Source organism: Limanda limanda, chromosome 17 (assembly GCF_963576545.1).
Source record: "Limanda limanda chromosome 17, fLimLim1.1, whole genome shotgun sequence".
Classification (NCBI taxonomy): Eukaryota; Metazoa; Chordata; class Actinopteri; order Pleuronectiformes; family Pleuronectidae; genus Limanda; species Limanda limanda.
In genome coordinates, this window is record NC_083652.1 from 17,221,568 (window position 1) to 17,247,081 (window position 25,514).

Sequence of the window (25,514 nt, forward strand, 5' to 3'; positions counted from 1 at the left end):
TGTCGTCCATCTTTATACACAGTCTGTGTGTACAATGCACAGACACAATGATTCTCATCTCTGTTTTTGTTTCTGCAGGGTGATCAGCAGACATCCGGGTCTGAAGCTGGTGGTTGAGACCCTCATCACTTCCCTCAAGCCCATTGGCAACATCGTCCTCATCTGCTGTGCTTTCTTCATCATCTTTGGTATTCTCGGTGTACAGGTAGAATGCAAATTAATTGCAATGTGAACTTTTTCCAAATAACCTATTTGTGTGCAATGTGTTTTTTCTCCCTATTATGAGTTTTCTTTTTAAATACTCTATTTCCCTCTCTTCCCTTTCTCTTTGAAGCGCACAAGCTATTCTACATTTTTCTCTTTTCAGTCAACTTTCATTGTCTTCCCTCTTCTTTCATCACTGCAGAAAATTGTCAGCTGCACTGATCTCTGACCAGCTCATTATTTCACTCAAGAGCATCTTTTCATGTCTCAGTCGGGCCCTGTGAAGGCTTATTCCTCTGTTTCTTTATGAGTAACAGCATTAACAGATAGATGTCCCTGTTCTTTTACCGACAGCTGTTTAAAGGCAAGTTCTTCTACTGCTCCGGCCCCGACGTCAAGAACATTACCAACAAGTCTGAGTGTCTGCAAGCCAACTACAAGTGGGCTCACCACAAGTACAACTTTGACAACCTGGGACAGGTAAGTGCTCTGTGCATTTTGATTGATTTTTATGTTTTCTATCTGCATGCACAGCAGGAAAAAAAACTTCATAAAATAAGAATTTCAGTTTTCCTTTCTGTTTCTCTGGCTTCTGTTTTCCAGGCTCTGATGTCCCTGTTTGTACTTGCCTCCAAAGACGGCTGGGTTAGCATCATGTATCACGGCCTGGATGCTGTTGCTGAGGACATACAGGTACCCGCATACAATCTGCACAATAAAGATATTTCATAAAAAACTCTTCTTTCCTTTCCTCTCATCTCCGTGTTTGTTTCTCTCTTCCTTCATCTCCTGTCATATAATTCCACGTGACCAAATCCACCAACTCCAACCCCAGCCCAAGACCAACAACAACCCGTGGATGCTGCTGTATTTCATCTCCTTCCTGCTCATCGTCAGCTTCTTCGTCCTGAACATGTTTGTCGGCGTGGTGGTGGAGAACTTCCACAAGTGCCGCAAGAACCAGGAGGAGGCTGAGCGCGAATTGCGAGAGTTGAAGCGTCAGCGGAAGGCGGAAAAGAAGAGTAGGGGTAAGAGAGAGAGAGAGAGAGAGAGAGATAGAGAGAGAGAGAGAGAGAGAGAGAGAGAGAGAGAGAGAGAGAGAGAGAGTTTGTAAAAAATGATAAAATTGTACTTCAGAAATGCAGATCTAAGTGGTGACAGGTCTTGTGAGGAAAAATACTCTGCTCCACATGATAGAGATCATAGCATCATAACTTATATATAATGTGAGATGTACTTGTTGTACATTGTATGATTTAAGCAGTATTCTACATCACTGAAGAGGGCATATGCTGTCTTTAACTGAAACAAAATGATACAAGTACAAATTGATGATGTTTCAAAGCTTCATTCGTGTATTTTTCCACCAACAGAAGACCAGAAGGTGCCGTACTCCGCCAGCTACTGCCACATGCGTCGGATGATCCACACACTATGTGAAAGCAACTACCTGGACATCATCATCACCTTCATCATCTGCATCAACGTCATCACCATGTCCCTTGAGCACTACGAACAACCTCAGGTAAGAAGGAGTGTCTACCTGTCAGTGCAAAGACAGGGTTTCCCACAGGCTGAGCGTTGACCTGTCGGTGGGGTGACACGTGACCCATGTGCATGAAGAGGGGGGAGTGGGACCCAAGTTATTTTTGTGAAGCTACAATTTACAGATGTCCCCTAAACACCTCACATGTAGACAGTTGGTTAATGCTGGGCGGCTGCACACAGGGGTGCCTCTAGTCCCCACACCAAAATATGTTCATTTGAAAAAAAGGAAATACGTTGAAATCATAGAATGTGTATAAAGATGGACGATGCATACTCCACTTCCTCTTTCTAGCGAAGTCACAATATCCTTGATGCGATAGTTGCCATCTTGCGCATGTGAAGCCAGTGTCGAGGTCACGTAGATACAGGCCCTCCACCAATCGTGAGTCAGTCTCAGCTGCCAATCATAACATTTCACCTCGTTTGTATAGCGACAAAAAACGAATTGCCACCACTCTCACTGGAAAGAATTGCACTTAAACAAGTAGCTAAAGTGACCAAAACAATCCGTTTTTTCGATGTGAACTTTGACTTGTCCCATTCACTAAATTGGAGGAAGTGGAGTTAATGACCTGGGCCACAGCCAACCACCAGGGGGCGATCGAGACACTTTATCTATCATGTCGTCCATCCTTATACAGAGTCTGTGGTTAAAACTGAGTGACTTGACGAGAACAAACCCAAGCTTCTTCGACAGATTCCTTCACGCTCATCACCAGAATTAAGGCTGGTTTCATGCACTCATGATAAATCCCCCTCCTCTCCAAAACGCCACAGTGATACCACTGACTGCTCAACCGCCGTGAAACTGCGTCCGGACCCTGCAGCCTGTGTTGTTAGCTGCAGTCGTCACAAAGGAGCCGTGATTGCGCTGCTGATTTGACGCTGGCCGCTGTCCGAGGTGCTAGCTGCACCGTGCGTGTATCTGCTCCATTCAGTCAGGATGAATGGACGGCGAAAAAGCCTGATGGCGTTATATTTTTTTGTATTTTCCGTGAGGGAGAGTGAGGTGATTATTCTTTAGATAAGATGCCAGTTTGACCTTTAAAGCGGAGCGAGCTTCCCTCCAACAACTGGCCGAGCATCAGATAAATACCTCAGGTCTCGGCTGCAATTGTCAGCTGTTGGTCCTGACATTTGGCTCCCCCCCCCACCCCTGCTACAGGCTACAGGTCTGTTATTACGTTTAAGAGTAAAGAGCAGTTAGAAATACGATCCAGCCTCTGCAGTAACAGGAAGCCGGATTGAACATTGATGACAAATAAAACAGTTTAGATTAAATGATATGTGTTTGTTGGGCGACATAATGTGAGGATGCTCTGTGTTTGCCTCGGGCGTGCTTGATTTCACTCTGCAAACAACAGGAACACTGCAGTGTCTCCCTGTTGATGCTGCGGATAAGCCACACCGCACCAGCACACACACACACACACAAACGCACACAAAAACACACACTTTTTAAACCCTCTCTTTCCAGTCTCTGGCTCTCACCCTGAAGTACTGCAACTATTTCTTCACCTCCACTTTTGTTTTGGAGTCTGTACTCAAACTCATCGCCCTGGGCTTTCGACGCTTCTTCAAAGAAAGGTACAGTGTGTGTTTTTATACCTGGCGTGTTGACAGTGTGATTGTGTGTGAGAGTTTCCCCGTGTGTCTGCATGTAAGTTAACATATCAGCTTCTCTTGGGGGCCTTTTTGAATGTCCTGCCTGTAAACACAAGCCCCCCCTTGGAGTAGCTGCGGCAAAAAAATAAGCTATATATTTTAGACAGTTGGAGATTTAGTGTCACTAAAATTACCGTATGTCTTTGTCTATTTAGCAAAGTCACTTATCCTGTATATGATGTGGAGGAAAATTAGACATTTAAAATAAATAACACGGCTCCAGGCACATGCCATAATCTCTTGAATTGAGCATGTGAGCTGGCTCTCGTGTGTTCTGTTGTTAAGTTGACTAAACCGTTCTCTGGTGCTCAGACAGATTTCATGACTATTACCACACATCAGCAGTTTTATGAAAGAAAACAGAAGTGTCCTCTTTCAGAAGCAAGTTCAAAGTTTATGCTTTTCTTTTTTTTTTTTTATACAAGTTCCCTTATTACATTGAGTCATCCCTTAATGCTAAAACAAACTTGAATTAATTTACAATAAATTACATTGATTAAATCAAACTTTCATTTTGTGTGAATGTAACAGCCTTTGATGAGGAGAGTTCTTTATCATATTCGTTTGAATTAAATAACCTCGGCCTAAATGAAAAAAAAAAATACTTTATTGGGTTATTCCACCGTGGAGTTGATGTTTTCATCTGCAGTTGTCTGTCTCTCGGTCTGTTAGTTAGCAGGATTACACTAAAACGACTGGGCGGTTTAAAACAAAACTTCCATTTAAGTTTTTTTGCAGATAAGGGGACAGATCCAGTAACTTTTGATACTTTCTCTAACATTGCAAGACTGGGTGTTTTCTTATATTTTTCAATGATGTCTCAGAGCAGAGTTAATGGATCTTGATGACAGTATTCATGCATGTTATGGGTTACTGTTGCTGGTGTGTGTGTGTGTGTGTGTGTGTGTGTGTGTGTGTGTGTGTGTGTGTGTGTGTGTGTGTGTGTGTGTGTGTGTGTGTGTGTGTGTGTGTGTGCAATTTGGTGCCGATTCAACTCTGGATCGAGTGCATTTTCAATGTGGTTTCATAAGGGGACTGTTTGGCCCAGAGTTATCTTAGTTCTTTATTAGTTCTCTGCATGTGAACCCACTGAACTTGTACTGCACTTTGTGTGACCTCTGCAGGACACACACCTCAGCACAATCCCTCACTCAGAGCCTAGAATAATTGACTTGTCACTCACCTGAATGTGCCCGGTGATGAGACGTCTTATTCTTTCAGGGATATGCAGTGACTTATTAAAGGCAGATACAGATTTAGGAGAGAGACAGATAAGGTGAGAGAGGGAGAGAGACAGATGGACAAATATATGGGAGGGGAAGCTAGACTGATCAAAGACAAAGACAGACCAGGATAAAAGAGGGATGAAATGAGAAAGAGATGGACGGATATAGAGAGAATTATCTAACTGTTATCAGCTGGTACTTTGTCTCATTTTATGTAGTGTCAGCAACATCCGCGAGCAGTCATTGTGCATAGTGTGATTTATAATCCGGGGTGATTCTCAGGCCAGCTCTACAACTGGGTTATCGGAGCAGCAGGTAGCTTACAAACACACGTGCCACCTGCAGAACTGCAATTACTATAGTAAGTGCCAACAAGGGAACAGCTCAGTTTTTTTAAGTGTGACTTTGACAGTGTGTGTGTGTGTGTGTGTGTGTCCCAGGTGGAACCAGTTGGACCTGGCCATTGTGCTTCTGTCCGTGATGGGCATCATTCTGGAGGAGATTAAGACCAAATCCACTCTGCCCATCAACCCCACCATCATCAGAATCATGAGAGTACTGAGGATAGCACGAGGTACGTTAACTCCACTGAAATGAAACCTTAAACTACCTCTGCACATCTGTTAGCTGTAGCATAGCTCATGTTTAATGGACGGTATTTGTGTATGTATGTGTGTGTGTGAGTGTGTGTTGTTGTGTGTGTGTGTGTGTATGTGTGTGTAACATGGCGTGTAAATTAAGAACTGACCTTTCCACAGTTTAATGTTTCTCATTTAGTCTGTAATTGAACCTGAGGGATTTTCCCCCTAAATCCCCACTCTTAAAATATCTCTCTCTCTGTTTCTCTCTACACACACACATACACACACACACACACACACACACACACACACACACACACACTCACAGTGCTGAAGCTGCTGAAGATGGCGAAAGGAATGAGGGCCCTGTTGGATACGGTGGTCCAAGCCCTGCCTCAGGTACACACACACACACACACACACACACACACACACACACACACACACACACACACACACACACACACATGCACAACCACTCGCACAATATCCACCTGGGAGTTGGCCGATCTCTCTCAATATCCAGGGTGGTGCCAGCCCCCGTTTCTTTCTCTGTTGGCCCTTAGGCAGATCTAATAAAAGACTCATTCATATACCACAAACTGGTGGACTGACACACACACACACACACACACAAGTGTTCGAGCAAATACAAAACAATCTCTTTTGTAAACCTGTGGAACGGCTTTGAAGACGTTTGTCAGATTAATATGACACGAGAGTTCAGTCTTTGTTTCTGCTCTAAGTGGATTGTGATATGTTCACCGCTGCCCTGTGGTGTCTGGCTACGTCCACTGTTTCTGAAGTCAGTCACACGTCAGTCACATGTTCCACGTTTGTTGCTTGAAAATTGTGTGCGTTCAAAGAAATCCACATTTAATTACTACAAAGTAAAATACTAAAGTCAAAGTAAATATTGTAAACTTGTGTGATACTCCTCTTTCAAACTTTAACTCAAAAGTCTCAAAATACAACAGACATTTTGACATGGAAAGCAAAACTGAATGACTTCAGTTCAAGTAAGACCTGAGAGTGAGACCTGACACATCATTCATTTGATAATTTACACCTTTGCGTCTCCTACTGTGACATGTCAGCTCACGTCAACCCAAATGGCCCTTTCAGTTCCAGTAGTGTCTGATGGGAATCTTAACTGTTTTCACTTTCAGGACCATGGAGAGCACCCAGACTCCCACCACAGTGTGCTAGAAACAGAAGTTACTCCTCAAACTGTCTCTGGTTCTGATTCTATAGAATTTTTTTTACAATGAAACAAAGATAAAAAGTTGTTTTGTATATGTAATATTTAGGTGTATCTATAAACTTTTGCGTATTTATTGTTTTGCCGATGCTACTCCCACATCTGTATTTATGTTTCTGGAGGCAGCAGCTGGTTAGCTTAGCTTAAGAAACACAGGCAGGAAGTGGGCTGAGGAGTGTGACACATGACAATAGTCTCTGTATTGAACGGTGGGCAATCGTAGTTGTGTGGTTTTGTTTGAATCCATGCAAAACCTACACCAAGTGTTTGAATAAAAACTAGGCCAAAAAAAAGCAATCTTCTAGACATGCAGGTGCAAGGACAAAAACACAGCTTTATTTATGGACATGCAGGCACACACACACAAACACACACATCTGTCCAATTGACCAAGACAAGTAAGACGAAGCAAACAGAGGGAAACAGGTGGTGTGGAGAAAGGAGTGTAGGCAGAGGTGAGGGAGAACAGATTCCTAGTCTTTTCTTTTCTATTGATCCCCCTCTCATTAACACTGAGCCCTTTGCTCTATTCCGAGGGCAGCAGGCGAGGTAATTAAAACTCGGGCTAATTAAACAGTTTCAGGAGGTCTCTCCCAGTGTATATGTGTGCGAGTGCATATTCAGGTACGGAAGGAACGACAGCGTGCAACTGTTGCACCTGCCGAGATGTTTAATCTGAGGCGATATTACTCTTCATTTCGCTGTGAAAATGAAGTGGCAAGCTGCCAACGCTTTTTATCCCCATAACATCCCATTGAATATTGACATTTCAACAAAGGCTCCAGGAAGAGGAACAAAGAAGCCAGGAATATATAAATAATGACTTCATAACACACAAGGGTAGATTTCTGCTGGAATAATAATTTATATAATATCAAACGTGATGTGAATACTTAACAAGCTCCACAAGGAGTTTATATATTTAATAGGCCGTGACAGACGTAATGAGCAATCCATATACTTACACTAAATAAGCTTAATAGGTCAGAGGGAAATTAATTATTTTAATGAGAGTAAATCACAAGCAAAAATATCTGCAACGTTTTTTTCTCTTACTAAATCTGGATTATGGCGGTGGTTTAGTTTGATGTCATTTAACTTCAGTCATGGTCACATGTGTGTTACTTGTCTCCTGTTTACCTGCATCACAGAACCTCTTAAAGCAAGTTCTGTAACTGGCATAAAGCTAATTAAATTTCCCTTAATTGAACTTTAAATTCTCTTTAAGTAATGTTTTCCCTGAAAAACAGATGACCTAATCTAGACCTCTCCTCAGAAAACATGGAGTGTAATAGTAATTACTTCTCGGTGCATGTCCTGGTTCCCAGTGGAGCAATGTTGTTAGTATTAAAAACAGTGAAAAGGAGACTGGGCTCTGCATCCCTGTAATGGGATTAGAATTTGCCCTGAGTGTTTATCGTGCAATATCATCATCACCATTAAGTTGTGGGAACAGTGTCCTGTTTTGCGGTGGAATGGAGCCAAACTTGAAGATTCCCCCACGGCACCGGGGGGGGTTCGGTTTTATCAAAGTCTCTGCGGGTGTTTGCGTAGCCAAGCAGCGGCGCACTGTGAATACGTTGTAATCCTGTGTGACCAGTTTCGTGCACATTCATTAGTTGTATTATGTTTCCTGCTGATGTGTTCAACTTCCTTTTTTTACAGATAAGAAACTGACACCAATGTGTTGTGAGTCAGATTTTGACTTTATAATGGAACCGGTGCATGAAACCTCTTCACTGTTTAGGGAGCAGTTTAATGTCTCAGATGCTTGAATACTGTCAGATAGTTTGTGACATATGCTTGTTAAGAGGTTTTTCTGTGTGTGTGTGTGTGTGGGGGGGGGGGGGGGGGGGGGTGTGTCTCCATTTGTGTGTGTGTGTTCTGCAGGTGGGTAACCTGGGCCTGCTCTTCATGCTGCTGTTTTTCATCTACGCCGCCTTAGGAGTTGAGCTTTTCGGAGAACTAGGTAAGTTGGATGCTACAATGGAACCATCTCACATTAAACCTAATATAAATTATGTTAAGCGAGTTATATAAGATATGTGCGGTGTTGTTTTTACATATATCAACCGGAGCAAAAAAAAAAGAAGCTTGCTTGAGGCTTTCAAAGGGGAATTGTCTTCAAAAGAATTACTTCAAAGATTTTTACTTTCGAACAGTTTCTGTGTTGACACGTGATGGGCTAGGCTTTGATCTCAATGCTAATCTGAAAACCTTTAAGAAGATGTGTATTATCCCGTTCCTGGCACGGAACTAAATACCCACCATATGTGTGATAATGTAAATTCTACTTGGATTAATCCCTCCATCACATATATGTAGTAGTGTGATGACAGGATTACACCAAGTGTGGTCCAAGAGCCTAATGTCCACACATCATCCCTGTGTGAAGCAGTGGAATGTCATACTGCTGACAGGTGACAAAGGAAAAACCTACAGTAAGTGTCTTAGGAAGTAATGTGACACCAGAGCAGACACAGTCTTCTGAAATATATTCTCTTATTTGATGAGGGAATGAGGTCGAGAGCGCTGTCGTGACACGTCAGCTCAAAATCCTGTTGGTTGAGATCTGGTGTATGTGAAGACGAGGAATTAACTGTGATGTGCTAGTGCAAGCATAAATATAAGAATAGGAAACGGTATAAGAATATTCTCAACATCAGGGAAAAGAGAAATGTCCATCCTCATCAAACCATTCAGGTATTTGTACACTCATTTGACTACACTAGTGCAGATAAAAGTACACTGACTTGTATTGACTTTACCATGACAATCTCCTTATTTCCCTTCCATCCTGTCCTCTGTGTGTAGTCAGTTCTCTCTCCTGCAGTCAGACAACCATTAGGGAATCTACCCACTCCGCAGTATTCTGGTACATAAGTACTGTCCTAAAATACCCACATTGAATTTGGAAGATGCGTCTTCCAAGCTGTCACGTTTCCCTTGTTTGCTGCAGCTGCAGCGCTGCTTCCTATTGGAGCCTGGAACGGATTAGTGGCAAATGCAAGTGTCTCTTTTCTTGAGGCAGTTTTCTGAGATTATCTTGGGATGTAAGCTCAAAGACAAATAGCGTTTTGATAACTGTGTCTACACGGAGTTGGCTTGTTTGGACACTCATCCAGGCAGCTTAGTGACACAAATGGTTGATGCTTCTGCAACCTTTGGAAGCAATGACTTGTTAAACCTTGAGATCTTACATTCCTTCGATTTCCCTTCTCCTCTCACCTCTTGTCTTATCTGTGAACCAACCACTTCTCCTCTCCCTCCCTCCACCCGACCCCTTCCTCTCTTCCGCAGTTTGCAATGCGGACTACCCATGTGAGGGTATGAGTCGTCACGCTACTTTTGAGAACTTTGGCATGGCCTTCCTTACCTTGTTTCAAGTCTCCACGGGCGACAACTGGAATGGCATCATGAAGGTACACAGCTCAACTGGATGTTCGTTTGCTGGGAAATAATGTGATTAAATGTGTGAATCACAGACTTCATGTAAAGGAGGACGACATGACTGCTGTAAAGGTCATAAATTCCCAGAAGTCCCAAAATGTCAAAGTACAGGTCTTTTTTTTTCTCAAAAATGGTTTCTGTGATTGTAGCTAGTTTGTTTCACACAGATTTTTGTTCAAATGTTCATTTTCTCTATTAGTTTTATTTAGTTCTTTTATGCTATAATATTGTGTTGAAACGTCATGATTGACAACTCAGACTGACTCACGATTGTTTGAGCACATTTGTGTCCAGGATATTTTGGCTTCATTTCTGGATAGCGAGAGGAAGTGTAGACACGTCGTCCCTCTTTATAAAGAGTCTATAACTTATTGAATGTGGTCAGGTAAAGCTCAGATTATTGTTTTCTAAAACAGTGCATTGCCCTAATCTGGTGTTTAAAGTAAGATAATTCCTAACACAGATAAGAGTTTGTGTTAGAAAATAAATTAAACCATTGACTGAATAGATTTCCAAGAGAGACGAGATAAACTCTTCCTTTATTCCTCCCATGCATCCCTTCTCTCGCTCTAGTGGTAGTCGCTGATGATAAGGAAATGTGCTTGCTCAGCACTGGGAGTGCAGATTTCCGTACTGATGGGAAAAGGGACTGCCTGTGCCTCAATGCACGCGCACACACAAAGCAACAATTTCCCCTGAACACACTTCTACTACACACCGGCATCTAGGACCACTCCTCCGCACACCTAGGCTTTGCGTGGGAATAAGGATTACGCCGGAGCATGTCTGGCGTGGACCATAAACCACACACTGGGTATACAGGCAGCCCGGTTGGTAGTGGGCCATGAAGTGAGCCAGCGGGCGGCAGATGCTTCCTCTCAGAGTAAATCTCTGTCATTTTAGCCATTAAATTACTGCCTGGGCTGTGAGAGGGAGAGACCTGCTTTGGTTGGTAAGAAGCGGGTAAGGCAGAGCGATAATTAGTCGTGCGGTGACGATAGAGTCGAGAGGAAATAATGAGGCAGAGGACGATGGGTAATAGGGCAGTGGGGAATAAAGCAAACGGCATCGAATTGTATTAAGAGACGGATGAAGGGAAGGGAGAGGATTTAAAGTAGTGGCCAGTCATTAGGCTTTATTCCCTCTTACAGGAAAGCACAGCGAAAAAATGAAGTACGCAGCAGGAGAGAGAGGGGGTGAGAAAAATGGATATTCAGATGAGGAGAGAATAAAACTATGTAAATAAATACGGTGGAAAAGGGAGTGAGGGCGGAAAAGGGAGATGTTGTGTGAACGTGCACAGTGTTGTCATGCCAAATTAGGTATAAAAGACCAGCTCAAGCTCAGAGGGATGAAATTGTTATGTGTGGTCACTGCCTGGGTGAGATATGTGTATTTCCTCCAGAAAGCACTTGTCACGTTGGTTCTGCTCTGACTGAACTCTGCCGTGACCGAGTTAACCGGACCGGAAACGCACCGGGAAAGAAAAAAAAACCTGTTGCTTTGCAAAGAAGCAAAACAATTAAATGTTTGCTGATGAGACAAGTTTTCTGCATTTTTTCCCACCATCGAATAATGTCAAATTTGAATGAATCAATTTTACTAAATATAATTATTGTGTTGTTGCAGTATTCAACAATTGATCGTTTTTTGTTTCCTGGAGTGTACCCTTTCATGTGGCCCTTGTTCGTCTCCTTCTGACCAACCCTCTCCTCTCCTCTCTCCTCACAATCTGCCTCTGTGACACCAGGACACATTGCGGGAGTGCCCGCCGGACCAAAGCACCGACAAAGACTACGCCTGCAATCCGAGCCTTCAGTTTATCTCGCCATTGTATTTTGTCTCCTTCGTGCTCACCGCCCAGTTCGTGCTCATCAACGTGGTGGTGGCTGTGCTGATGAAGCACCTGGACGACTCCAACCAGGAGGCCAAAGAGCAGGCGGAGAGCGATGCAAAAAGAGAGCTGGAGAAGATCCAGGGCACCCTCTGTTGCATGGGCGACCCCGGTTGCGGGGTAGGGGGGGTGGAGAAAGAACTGGTCGCCGCAGGATCGGGGCCCGGAGGCCCGGCAGGAGGACGGGAGGGTGGAGACGACCGAGGAGAAGCAGGGAAGAAGATGAGGCACGCAGCAGCCACTGCACACCAAGAACTGTACAACTCCCGCAGCTCCAGTCGGACCCTGCACTCACCAGCACAAGTAAGCATGTGCATATGTGTGTGTGTGTGTGTGTGGATGTGATACTGGTGAGAGAGAGGCCTATTCTGTATGACTGGTGTTTGAGTGTGTGTGTGTGTGTGTGTGGAGGGTGTGTGCATTGTGTCTCAAACCAGATTAGTGGGATCAGGCCAATCAAGAATTTTCTTATCTTTATTGTAACCTTACTGCATCTGAGCTGTAAGGCTCTGTTATGCTCCTTTAAAACTATTGGAACCATAGCCTCAAACAGTGAAGTGTAAGCAAGTGAACAGCAGTGATATCGGCAGTGGCCAGCAGAGTCTGGGATGTGCTTGCCAGGGATTCAAAATAGTTTGGGCCAAAAGCAAAATGTAATATTGGTTTAGCTCAAATCTTCAAGTCTGTGATGCTTTTAAAGTTTTGGTCAATTGGTTCATACCTGCAATTGGGAGGACACAGGACTGGAAAAAAAATTTCCGAAATGAAAACAAAACTACCAAAGTAATATGAAGAAGATGTGAAGTGAAGTCATATATTTTAGATTTTATCTTTTGAGAGCATGTCCTTTTTCTTTCTTTACTGTAGTCATAGCAGCCCATGATGTCAGCTAGAAGAGCCAGGCCACTTTAAAAGAGACAAAATATGTAAAAGCAAAGTTGAAAAGCCCAGGGTCCGTGGTAAAGATGGTGGAAAGGGAGTGAGGGCAGAAAATACTTTTTTCGCATTAAGCCCGGTACATTAAGAAGGTCGGATATAGATGAGGGTTACTGCAGAGACTGTTGATGAGAGATGAGGCTGCAGGAAGCTAAGGACAAACATCCACGACCTGTTTGACAAGGCAAAGAAGCGTGTGCGGTGCATTACACAGCATAAAACCTAATTCTCCATGTTGGTGGACGGGTTTGGGGCAAAACTAAAACGTCAAAAAACCCACCAATTGAAGAAAGCAGAGTTCGTATTAAATGTTTTGTCTTTTCTGGAGAATGGGAAGTGGAGACGCTTCATTCATCTATATATAAAGTCTATTGATTTTCCAGTCAATTAAATTCTCTTTTGTTTTGTTTTTTATTATTTCAAATATCATCCATAATCGTGACGGATTTTAAACTCAAGGTGTTCAGACAGAGACTGTGTTTCAAAAGATTGCAGCTACAACTCATCTGTCCTCTCATGTGCTATATTAAACAATTAACAAGTGCTGTTTGAGTGTATGGTGAGAGACTAGTGGAGACTTTCACGGGGATCAGAGGAGACGCTGTAGATCGTCGGCACACACAGAGGGAGAGAGAGTAAAGGGATGAGAGAGGAGAGATAATAACTGAGCCAGCGACAGTCAGATAGAGGCAGTAATTAATTTCAGCGCTGTCCTCTCGCTCAAAAACTTCCATTCCCTGGCGACTGGCCCTATTGTTGTCCACTAATTCAGTTATAAATGGAGGGAAGCACATAGGCCAGCGCAGTCAATCATACATTATATATCAAGCTCTCCACCTACACACAATAAAGTCTCTTGGGACTGGGCAGCCTGTGAGGGTGTGAGAGAAAGCAGAGAGGACGTGTCGGTATGAAAAGAAGCTGCGGAGTCAGTTTGTCATTGGGCCAAAATGTGGGGCTGTTTCATAAACCAGCATGATGCAGGTTTATTTATTAGTATTTATAACGCTGGGGGTACAGTACAGTAACCTGCTTCTTGAAATTCGAAGCCCCCTCATTTTCAAAGTATGAGCCGTGAGTGATGGTAATAGAACTGTGTGAGTCAGAAAATGTGCGTTTGCATAACTGATGTTAGTCCTATAAGCAATGTTGTGGAAATGTGCGATGGAAATAGGCTTGTGTGGGGATTGAGGAGGAGTGACCCTGTTTCACAGTGTCTTCTGGGCTGTATCTGCTGATGTAATACGGTTATTTTGGCTGTTATAAATGTGCTGCAGGCACAGTGCACACAATCCAGGGTGAAGTGCAGCACCCTGCCAGGAAATCACACAGAAATCACTTTTTCCTGTCACTATAGTTTCCTCTTTTTCTGCCAGATGGGTTTTTTCCTAGAAACCAATCTGAAATTCAAGCAAGGGGGGGGATCGTTTAAGTCGCACAAAAGCCCTGAGTGATTCGGTCTAAATTGCTTTAATCCTAATAATACCGAGCGCACAAAGCAAACGCTTAACTCTTAAATTGTTTCAACAAGGTATTGAACAGTCTAATTGAGGCGATATATCAAATGTAATTGCACCACTCTCGCTGCTCAGGGCTTTGATAGAAACATTCTGTGTCACTTGTTATTGAAGGTTTGCACTCATAATATTCAGGAACAATGTTTTTTTCCCTGAAGGCCTAACAATTATGATATATTTGCTCTCCGCTCTCTCAAAGAAAGAGTCTGAATCTGTTTGAAATCGACATGTGTCTGAGTGAATGTGCACATGTGACTTTTATGAGTGAGAACATAAGAAAGTGTCAAAACAAACCTGCGTGTGCACTTGAACCTTTTTAAAACACTTACAACGGTGTATGCATTTCCCTGCGTGTTCTTTGTCCTTGCATGTCCGCATGTGCACATGTTTGTGCCTACGTGCAATACTGGTCTGCCGGCCTGCGTCTCGTGTGTGTGTCTCCGTGTGTGTGTGTGTGGGTGTGTGTGTGTCTGTGTGTGCGCATGTGTATGTGTTCCAGGAGAGCCAGTGGCTGGACAGCGTTTCTCTCCTGATCGAGGACACGCTAGAGGGGGAGATGGGGATGATCGACAACCTCTCTGGCTCTGTCTTCCACCACTACTCCTCCCCTGCACCCGTCTGCAAAGACTGCAAGAGCCACCCGCAAGAGGTACCGCCCCGAACACCACGAGCACACACGTCTCACACACACACACACACACTCAAACACACACACACATACATGCACACACATAACAAAGGACATTGTTACTGACAGGCTGCACCTTTTCACAAGTGACAAAGGTATTCTCAAAGTGGCTATTTTTGAAGACACCACTTCAGAGTATTTTAAAATGCTAGGGTTTTTCTCACTGTGATAGTTTAAGTCTTCACAGATCCAAAAGTTGTGAATTCAAAAATATGAGACCTATAAAAATCTGACCTTTCTCAGCATTCATATGTGGACATGTCCAAAACTACACATGTAACAGGATACACCAGTATATGTGTGATGTGGAAAAAGTTGGGCCTGATTCAATGGTATTAGAAAACCCAAAATCTTTCTTAGTGACATACAAACACACACACACACACACACACACACACACACACACACACACACACACACACACACACACACACACACCTTTGTGCACAGACACAAATAATTAGTGAGGCAAAAAGACAACCTTGGTGTTGTTAGCCAGATTGCATGCATGCATGTGGATTTGCAATAGGAACACACTTTAATATACACACACACACATACACACAAACACACACACACACACACACTCACACACTCTGGGCTTCATTCATCACCAAGAGTCTGAGTGAAAAATGTTTCATGCTTTGGGAAGCGTGTCAACGGCTAAATGTGCCATTATGTTACAGTATAATGGAGAATCCTAATTAAACACAATATCAACACAAGATATCAACTTTCCATATGCACAGAAATGTTGATTAATGAGGCCCCCTGTATGGCTGCACACACTCGAATGCGACCCTTCCGGATACACATGCATCGTGCACAGATACTCACTGCACAAAACACACAATCCCAAATCTACTGTCATGTGCCAGTGTTGTCGATCACAATGACAAAGTGCAGCGGGTCAGCACAGAGGAGGCAATAACTGGGCTACACACCTCCTCACCTGTCAGTCTGCCTTTCTGCCTGTCTGCAGGTGCTGTCAAACCATCAATCTTCTCTCTCTCTCTCTCTCTTTTACTTGCATCTTCTCTCCATCTGTCCCCGTGCTCTGACGGCTTTCTCTGGATCCCTCTCTGATTCACTGTATCTGATCCACCGTGGTTACCCTTCAATTTCCCATGTTGTGCGACCATCAAACTTGTGCATTGTGGCTGTTTGTTTGTGTGGGAGAGAGCTCGTGTGGGGGTGTGCAACTTTCAGACAGATGAGACTTTGACTGGTGGGAGCTATGTACAGAGTTGTTGTGTTTTCCAGGCTGTGTGTGTGAGTGTGAGTGTGACAGTGGAAATATTCAAAACATTCAATAAGCAGCTGCCTAACAAGGACTTGAGTTCTGTCCGGAACGCTTCAGTGGAGCGGTGAAGGCCGGTGCCAGTCAGGTAGTTGCTCTAAATCCTCAAGCAGTCATGAACATAATATCTACAAGACAGGGTTTGAGGAAGAGCACCATCTTTAGAGGCGGCATCAGAGTTTCACAAGGTTTCTTGAAAGTATCACTCTGTAAAGTACTTGAATATGAATGTGCCAAACTGTAGCAAACTGTAGCAAAGCACCCTCAGCATAGTGAGACTTGTTTGAAAATGAATGGAAAAATAAGCGATTGGTAGATCACTAGGCTGTAATAAATAATAGGGCAAACAAGTTACATTTTACGGGTGTTTACATTTTCTGACATGAGTTACGGGTTTGAAACATCTGATTTAAACGACTCTACGAAATAGAGTTGGTGTCGCCACTCACCTGCTGTGAGTCACGTTGACCTCAGAGGTCATGCGGGAACAAATTAATGGTTATAATTTGAAATTTAAATGTTGTTTTCTGGAGAAGTTTTCTGTCGTCACCCCTCCTCAGCATCTCCTGACCCTGAAGGGGTGTGTGACAGTAGAAGTATGCACGAGTTGTACACCTGCTTGTATAGATAAATACAAGGCTTCTATCTTATAAACTATCTTAATAACACAACCTTAAAATAACAATAATAATCAAGGTACGATGCATCTTCCGCACCTCATTTCATTTTTGGCACTCGTCGTAAGATAAGACCTCATGTTTAATACTCTGCCAAAAACCCTTCTGTTGATGCCGTTATGAAAAAAAATTAAAATACTTCAAATCACTTGAAGGATTCATGAGTGATCACACTTTTGGCTCTGGTGGCTCCAACCTCTCAGTTAGCAGAGGTGTGTCTGCTCATGTAGGTTTGGTGTAAAATCATCATCTGACTGCCTGTACGCTTGTTGTCTTGTCTTGTCTCTTTGTATCTGGCATATATTATATTGCTTACGCTTGCTGTGGCGAGACAAGCATGATTCATGTAATGTGGCCGTGAGACACTCGTCATGCTTATTTTCTTGCTCAGTTACACTATCTGCTCCTCTCATCGCCTCCCAGCGATGCTCAGTGACGACGGCTTCTCTAACCACCGACTCTGCTGTGAACACTCTCAATGGAGTCTTTCATTTTAGTGAGGAAGTTGCCTCGGAAGCAGTGGTGTAGAAACTCTTCCTCTGCCGATTCGACCTTGTTCACTGTTTCCATTACCTGTCGATTAATGAACCAACCAAAGACTCGCAGGGAGCTTTTTTTGAGGATCTCTACAGCTCACCCCTGAGACACTGAGCCAGGCAGCTTCTATAGTGCTGTCACATACTGTAGCAGAGTGAGTGAGAGTTGATGCATGGAGGTAAAAGAGAAAAACAGATGCTTTAAATCAAAGATTTGCTCTGCTTCTGCTTTGCTCCCTCTCACTGCCTAAATCCACCTCTATGTCTGTTTCTCTCCTTCTCTCTCTCTCTCTCTCTCTCTCTCTCTCCCTCCTTGGGGTCCCCGGCAGTGGTAATTTACTGCTGCATATTAGCCATAAATCTTCCTGTATGCACCTCTTTGTCTTTCTCATCTACAGGCACGTGTTAATATATCTCTACGAGGGCTCGCTCCATTCAATATCACTTTAAGTATTCTCTCTCCGGCCATTTATTGCTGTGACTCTTTAAAGAAACACTGCTTGAGCGCATCGTACCACCCACAGACCTCTGAAATTCCCCCTCCAGCTCGCCGTTAGCTGTATCTGTTTTTGAAATTGTGCACACACGAAAAAGTGCTGCATGCGGAGAGAGGGGGTAGAGGAGAGGTTGGAGCTGACAGGGGGGCTCACTCAGTGATGGTTCAAAACCAGCTCAATAGCCCCTGTGGGCAGAGGTACCTGCAGCCCAGATGAAACAAACGTAGCTGGAGCCAATGTGTGAACAAATGTGAGAGGGAGGTAGTGAAGTGTTCTCACTTCCCAATTATTCTGTGCTCGGTAATGTTGTCTCATTAGAATTTGCTGTGCCGGTGTGAGAGCACGACAGGCACCCTCATCAGACATGCAGCAACAACCTTTCATCTCTGGCTGCAGAATCGGGAGGTTTCTGGTGCCACCGCAGCACCATGTCGAACACATACAGATTCTGCGGATGCATGCACATACACCGATCCAGTCCCACGCGCCGTACCTGCTATATATGCACCGCTTGGATATCTGCAGTTTGCCTTCCATTCAGCCGCCCTCTTCGCATATCACTGTGGCACTGGGAAACATTCGTCCAGTCGATGCAGACAAAATCATTTTATTACTTTGTGAAATCTCTCACCCTGCTCTCTTTACCGACAGGTGCCCCGGCATTATGGCCACATTGAATTGGCAACATCGGGTGAAGCATATCGAGGCTTGGTGGAGGTTTTACCCATCTCTCCGTGATGCAGCTCTAAATAAATAATGCAAAATATGTGCTAAGAACAGATCCTTCATAAATGTTACATTTATGTAAATGTACAAATATGGGCAATACTGAAGTCATTGGCATTAATAACTGTAAAAAAATATCACAAATCATAAGACTGAGTAATAATGAGACAGCACCACAGGAAGTGTTGAACTGCCTCTGCTCCCACTACCTGTCGTTGTAAGATGTGAATAACTGAGGTCACTTCCTTGCAGCAGATCAGGATGGCAGAGATCGAGCAGGCGTCTCTGAAATCGGAGCAGCTGTCGGACAAGTCCTCGTCCCCTGCGCTGCCAGACGACCTCAGCCTGGACGAGAGCACTTCCTACCAGCTGCTGGCACGAGGGGGCAAGGTGGGTGTGCAGCCTCAAGTGTATAGTGTGAGGTGTGGAGGAGAGGGAATCTGACTGAGACAAATGGAGGTAATGACGACGCACGTGCAGTGAAAAATGGACCGGTAGAAATTAATGTGAAATGATAAATTGAGTGATGTTATATGAAGTGATTTGATGAATTTGAAGCTGTGTTAACTTGGGACATGGTTTTTGTCAAACCGAAGGCCTCCTCTTCGACCTTCATGGGTAGTCAAAGCCTGAAACCAGATGTTCTTTGTTCAGGAGAAAGCCTCCCGAACTCAGTCTCCCAGGATGCCGCATGTCCTCTGTTCCGGCAACTTAACACAGGGGTGTGAAAAGCCACAAGAGGTGAGGTTCTGGGCCAATATAAGGCCACTTCTCTCCTTCCTCGATCTCTTTCTTCAATCCCTCTGAGGGCGGAAGGCTGCCAGCCTCTCTTCCTGCATTGCCGAGGGGAGAAGACTGATTTCTCCAGTTTGCATCTTCTCTTTGCATCCAACTCTTCCAGAGGAGCCCAAAGGTCACCAAGGAAACCTCCTCGCAACGCAAGCTCTACCAAACTCCTAGTAGTGACTCAATGTCCTGCAGGAGAACTTCAACCAGCAACTGAGCCCCACTGCTCAACAGAGCCGCAAAAGCAGAAACCACACAACCAGCCATGAAGACTTCACACAACTGCGAACTGAACTGCAACTTCCTTTTTTACCCTCTCCACGGACCAGTAACACAACTGGGCTTAATAATTATACTAGGCTAAGCAAGACTGTTTATTCGATTCTGTGTGATGTTTATGGGTTTGATATGTGTTATGGGTTATAAGTTATTCGAAAATAAGGTTAGTTTTTTAATGCGCTTCACAGTCTTTCTTTGCATTTCAGTCTACACCCTTTGTCTAACTTAGCACCAACACAGACAAACGCATATCGCTTCATCTAATTATTTCTCCGCCCGCTGTCGTAAAACCACTTCAAAAGGAAGGGGCTGTTAGCTTTAGGTTGGCCAGCTGCCATTTTGGGAGCACTCTGATTTACATATACACACAAACTCACATACACATCTTTGTTTGTTAGTACCTTGTTAGTAATTTGTGTTTTTATACCTTCTTTTTTTCATAATAAATGTTTTTCTTTCACAAATGTTCTTTCATTAATGTTGCATGAGTGACTTTTGCCAAACTCTACACTGTCAATAACTCCATAACCTTCACTGTTCATTATATAATCTCTAATAGTAAATATTGAGATTTCTAAGTGAACTAGATGTAAATTAGACTGATCTTAACATTTGATTGTTGGTCCCTCATACCAGGGTGGTGCCCCGTCTTTGATCAATTATAATTACAAATTGTATTATTCTTAATTAATAATTGTAGTCTTTGTACATTAATAATGTCATTATTCTATTATTATTTTAATAATCATTTATGATTATTTAGGGTTAACCAACATCAGGGGTATCTATTATTGCACAACAGCTGCTTTGAATGAACACGATTTATCATCTAGGAAAAGTAGCCTCAAGAGTGGAAGTAACAAAAAATAACAAAAGAAAATGGAGGTGACTAATGGATTGATATATTGTTATTTGATTTGATTGGAATTATATAGCAGAACATGCACAGCCCTGATCATTGCACACATGTTATGTACATGCACTAGTGGAAAAAGTTGGATGTGAGCCTTGATCAGTGGTAATAATGTATAAATACAAAGATATTGTGTTTACTTGGACTTTACTCCCCACTGTGCACAGAACACAGTTTTTTTATGTGCCTGTGTGTGTTTGATAGAAAACGCACCTGATTCAATGCCAGGACAACTTAGTTTACACCTGTGTGCCCTCCTCTCACAGCGTTTCAACCCGGATCAGATCCTCTGCAACATTCTGTGTGGAAGCAGCTGTAGAGAAAGAAAACCCAGTGACAACTACAGCAGCAATTGCACCTGGAATTCAGTGGTTAGATTCTAGTTCTCTCTCCTTTTGCACTTGACGCGCCCCAAGAGAGTAACCAACAAACAATGCCAGAGGCTCACTGAGGACTTTTTTTTTCCTATCCATTGCAGGAAGCTCAAAAAACATATGACCGTAATAAAATATTTTTTCCCGGCCGTGCTGTAAGCCCTCTTGTGAATTACAGTTATAAACCTTGGGTTCCACGTGCGGCTTTATCTCTTTCCCTCTGTGTATCAGTGGCAACTATCTTGTCTTTGAAGAATCCACAGTGTCTATCCACCACGGACCTCGTGAATAAATCTTTCCACCAGGCTCTCCCTGTGTGGCCCTCATGCCTCCGTCTCCTGCGCCTGCTCTCCCCCTCTTCGACTTTATCCCTCGTTCTTCTCCTCTCTCTCCCTGCTACCCCCTCTGGTAATTGCACACCTTCCCTGCACCTCCCTCCAGGCCCTCTCTATCTCCATCCCTTATCATCCGTCCTTTCCTAGATATCTCTCCTCTGTAACGGGGGTAATGCTCCTTGGAGCTGGATAGCCAGATAAGCCTGCAGTCACCGAGCACGGCTGAGAACCTGCTCATTAGTGGATGGGAAAAAGAGAGGGATAGAGAAAGAGGGGAAGACAGAAGGTGAGAAGGGATTTCAGGTTAAGGATTTTAAGAGTTGTTTGGTGAGTGAGGGTGGCAAGGCTGTGTGGGGGTGGCTGGTTGGGTGTTTGGCTGTTCAGGGGCTCGGCCTGAATGACTGAATAAGGTAAACTAATGAAGGAATAAAAAAGTGTGGCCTCACATACACACACTAGATGATTGTGCAGTCCCAACATGATGTTAGTTAAGAAGAACATGTTAAGAGCTCACAAAGCTTTAACTCCAGCCTTAACCTGCCTCCTGCTTCAGCAGCCATCCCACACACCAACACGTTCATAACCAAGCATTTATCTTTACGATATATAACATTAACAAGTCAATAACAGGCTCTTTTTTCTTGTGATCAGCTCTCACCCTTACATTCTCACTGAAAGGGAAAGCCCGAGGGATGATGTGAATTAGAGGCCGTGTTGGATTCCTGCACGCCTCAGGGTCTCATTTTATACAACAATCCTTTTCTATCAGGCTTGTTCTGAATCACGAATTGTCTCTTTTCAACATAGGCAGGCTTCTTTAAACTACCACCTGCCCGAGGTACCCTTTTTTATTTTTCAATTAACCAACCTCTACATGTTTAATTAATTTTCTCTCTTAAATGTGGGGGAAAATCACAGATGAATCCATCCTGGATAAGAGAACTTCTCTGTTCTGTTCTCTACTAGGGAAGTAGCAGCAGTGACTCTCGCAGCTCTGAGGAGGCCGGAGGTGAAGGCCACCAGACTCGAACCATGGTGCAGAGTCAGGTGCAGGGGCTGGGTCAGCCCTGCAGGGCCCTCTGCTCTGGTTCTGAGACGGACACCACACTTCAGGAGATGGACATGCAAACACACCAAGCACACATGCATTCCCCTCACAGCAGCCCCGGTGAGTACATTTAGAAAAGTTGATTTCTCTTTATAACCAGGTTCATTTTAAAAGAAAATAACAAAAATATAAAGATTTCAATTTGTGTTTCTCCCTATGAAAGTAACACAAGCGATTGTCGGACCAATGTGAATTTGGTTGGACGAGAGCATATCAACCAACCAATCGACCAATCGAAAGGGTCAAAATAAGAATTAGATAAGATAAATCTACCTTTGTTGACTACAAGCAGCACATTTACCTAAACCAATAGATTGACAACATTGTGTTTACATGGCATCTGTGTTGTTGTACAGTTGCAACCAGCTATTACTGTTTTTTCAAATATATATGATTAGACTCCAGCGTCAACTGCTCAAATGGCATCAACACGTTTGGGCTATTTCTATGTTAGCATTAAGAGCTAGCTCTGCATCATCATTCCCTCACAACATCCACCTGGTTTACTTGCTGTCATAGTAGCCTCTAAACTACTTTTGCTTCATATAAATGATATATATATATATATTTAAACATGAATAACTTGATAAAAATAAAGTAATTTTCACTGGGAAAGTATAAACAATAGATGAATTGACATCAGGATAGAAGCAGAAAGAATGTACTCCCTCCTCAAGGTGGAATTTCAAGGAGCAGCAACAAGGACAGAAACAAAGAAGGAGCAGGAGGAGACAGAGGCAATACTCCTCTCTTCCATCTGCCTGCAGAGTTCTTCCACCCCGCAGGAGTAAACATCCCAGCGCCTCCTCGAAGTAGGAGCCTAAGGTTGACAAGGAGCCATAAGCTGACTTCCCCAGCCTCCTGGGCTTCACTCCGGTCTCCAGGAGCCCAGAGAGAGATGCTCTGTTCACAGGTAGGGGGAGGGGAGAGGCAGGGAAGAACACAATCTACAGTGGAAACAAAAAAAATGGTTATGAGGTTTCATTGAGGTTTGAGCTTGAACAATTACATAATTTGATGTTACCACTAAAGCGAAATATATGTATTTTTGTACTCATGAGAAGTGGCCTGAAGTTTGATCTCCAACAACAGATGATAATACGTGTAAATGAAACAGGATGAACTGACATGAAACGATTTGGATTATGATGTGCTTCTCTTTCTTGTCTCCCCATCCTTTCTCCCTTGTCTCTTCAGTTCCCGTCCCACAGTGACTCGTCCCTTGCTACAGGCAGCTCTGAAGGCAGCCTCCAGACCACCCTGGAAGAGGGACTGAGCTTCAGCATCTCACCGCCACAGAACTCGGAGCTGCCACTGCTAACAGCTCCCTTACCACTTGTGTGCCCTCTCCCATTGCCTGAAGATAGGACTATCCTCTCCTCCCCGGTCCAGACCCTGAGACCAAGGTCCAGTCCCTCCTCAGCTTTAACACTTCAGGCCACCAGGGGCCACCAGCGGAGCCAAAGCAGCGGGCGAGGTAGCACCAGCCCATGCTACACCCGCGACGACTCCATCGACCCTTCAGATGAAGACCAAGGTATAGGCATTGGATCGTCAATTGGTGGTTGTGGCTCCAGCCAAGCGGGCAACAGTGAACACTTGTCAGAGACACTGAGCAGCTTGTCGCTGACATCGCTGCTGTCCCCCAGCGCCCTGGTGTACCCCGGAGGAGCAGTGAAGAAGTGCAACAGCACAGGCAGCCTGGACCAAGGGGGGTTGTTGCTGTCATCCCGGGGCAAGGACGGCCGCAGGGAGATTCTAGGCTTGGAGCTTATGGACCCCCAGGGCTTCTTGGCCAATCCCTGGACAGGGGCATTAGTTGATAAAAGAAGAGGAGACGGAAGTGTGGAAATAGGAGTTGGAGAGGAAGGATTCAAAGGGAAGAGCTCAAGCCAAACAACAGTGGGGCCTTGTCGAAAAAACAGATGAAACCTGGTGTAAGCTCCTCCTTTGTCTCTCCATTCCTTGGATCTAAACCCATTGCCGTCCCTCTCACTCTCTCTGCTTTCATCAGTGAGAGAGAGGCTCGATGACACATGATGTACCGTGTTCTAAAACCCAACCCTCTTCCTGCCCCTTCAACCCCTTTCTATACATTTGTGACAAGCCCATGTCCCATTTTGAACTACCTAGGGAAGTGGCCTCGGTTGCGATCTGCTGGTGAGAAAGTGGCCTGCGGAGTTGAGGCCCAATCTCTGAAGATCGGTCCTGACATCATCTTAGCGGCTGTACTTATGGAGGAGGCTGTGGAAGGTTCTGCCTCACATTGGAAGACGCAAGAAAGAGCCTTGTTGTTGCCCGACTGTAGTTACCTCTCCTCCATGTCGGCTCACTGAGGTTTTAAAATGCAAAAAAACAGAAGCACCCAAACTGAAACAGCTATCAACGCCAACAGAGACTGCTTTGATTCGTTTATGTCTCAGAGGCAGTGCAGCATGCAAGTGGGCGGAGGCTCAGAGTTGGAGGAGTATATGAAGGTGGAAGTAAGCCTGGGAACAGAGAAGGCAGGTCATTTGTTTGGCTGGGAAAGCAGAAAGCGGATCTAATGTCCATCTGCTCTGGCAGACGGAAACAACAGGTCCTACTCACTCCGGCACAGGACCTTCTGCTGGGTTCAGATACGTGAGGTGGAGGAGAGTTCAAGAGTGTGTGCTTGTGTGTGAGAGCACTGCCTCAGGTATCCAAGGCATGACTTAAATCATTATCATCACCTCACCATACCTCTGTATTTTTTGGGAAAAAGGGGATAGGTATTGACTGATCAAAAGCTTTGTGCCTCTGTCAACTTGCTCTTGAGTGGCACTGGAAAAATGGAAAGAAATGATTGCATGGAATGGTTCGTGAAATTGGTTATTTTTCTTTCATTCGCTCAGACATGAAGAAGTGAGGGTGAAAAATGTCGTGGATAGATGGGGCTTTACAAACCCCATCAGGGGAAACAATAACGGATTCCTTGAGGCAGCCGTGTGTGCACCAACACATGGTTAATAAAGTGAGACTTTGAGCACACTCC

At 44.1% G+C, this 25,514-nt stretch overlaps 1 protein-coding gene across 1 annotated transcript in view; it reads left to right on the forward strand.

Moving 5' to 3' along the window:
- LOC133022965 (voltage-dependent T-type calcium channel subunit alpha-1I-like) overlaps positions 1-24,430 on the forward strand; it is a 101,669-nt gene extending 77,239 nt beyond the window's left edge. Inside the window, exons 21-36 of the mRNA XM_061089877.1 lie at positions 79-205; positions 559-684; positions 808-897; positions 1,040-1,232; positions 1,578-1,729; positions 3,230-3,339; positions 5,084-5,217; positions 5,553-5,623; positions 8,376-8,454; positions 9,786-9,907; positions 11,686-12,132; positions 14,782-14,931; positions 18,959-19,096; positions 22,360-22,561; positions 23,179-23,414; positions 23,699-24,430. Of these exons, the coding sequence (XP_060945860.1) occupies positions 79-205; positions 559-684; positions 808-897; positions 1,040-1,232; positions 1,578-1,729; positions 3,230-3,339; positions 5,084-5,217; positions 5,553-5,623; positions 8,376-8,454; positions 9,786-9,907; positions 11,686-12,132; positions 14,782-14,931; positions 18,959-19,096; positions 22,360-22,561; positions 23,179-23,414; positions 23,699-24,430 (3,109 nt within the window). The remainder of the gene's footprint in view (positions 1-78; positions 206-558; positions 685-807; positions 898-1,039; positions 1,233-1,577; positions 1,730-3,229; positions 3,340-5,083; positions 5,218-5,552; positions 5,624-8,375; positions 8,455-9,785; positions 9,908-11,685; positions 12,133-14,781; positions 14,932-18,958; positions 19,097-22,359; positions 22,562-23,178; positions 23,415-23,698) is intronic.
- The last annotated feature ends 1,084 nt before the right edge of the window (positions 24,431-25,514 follow it).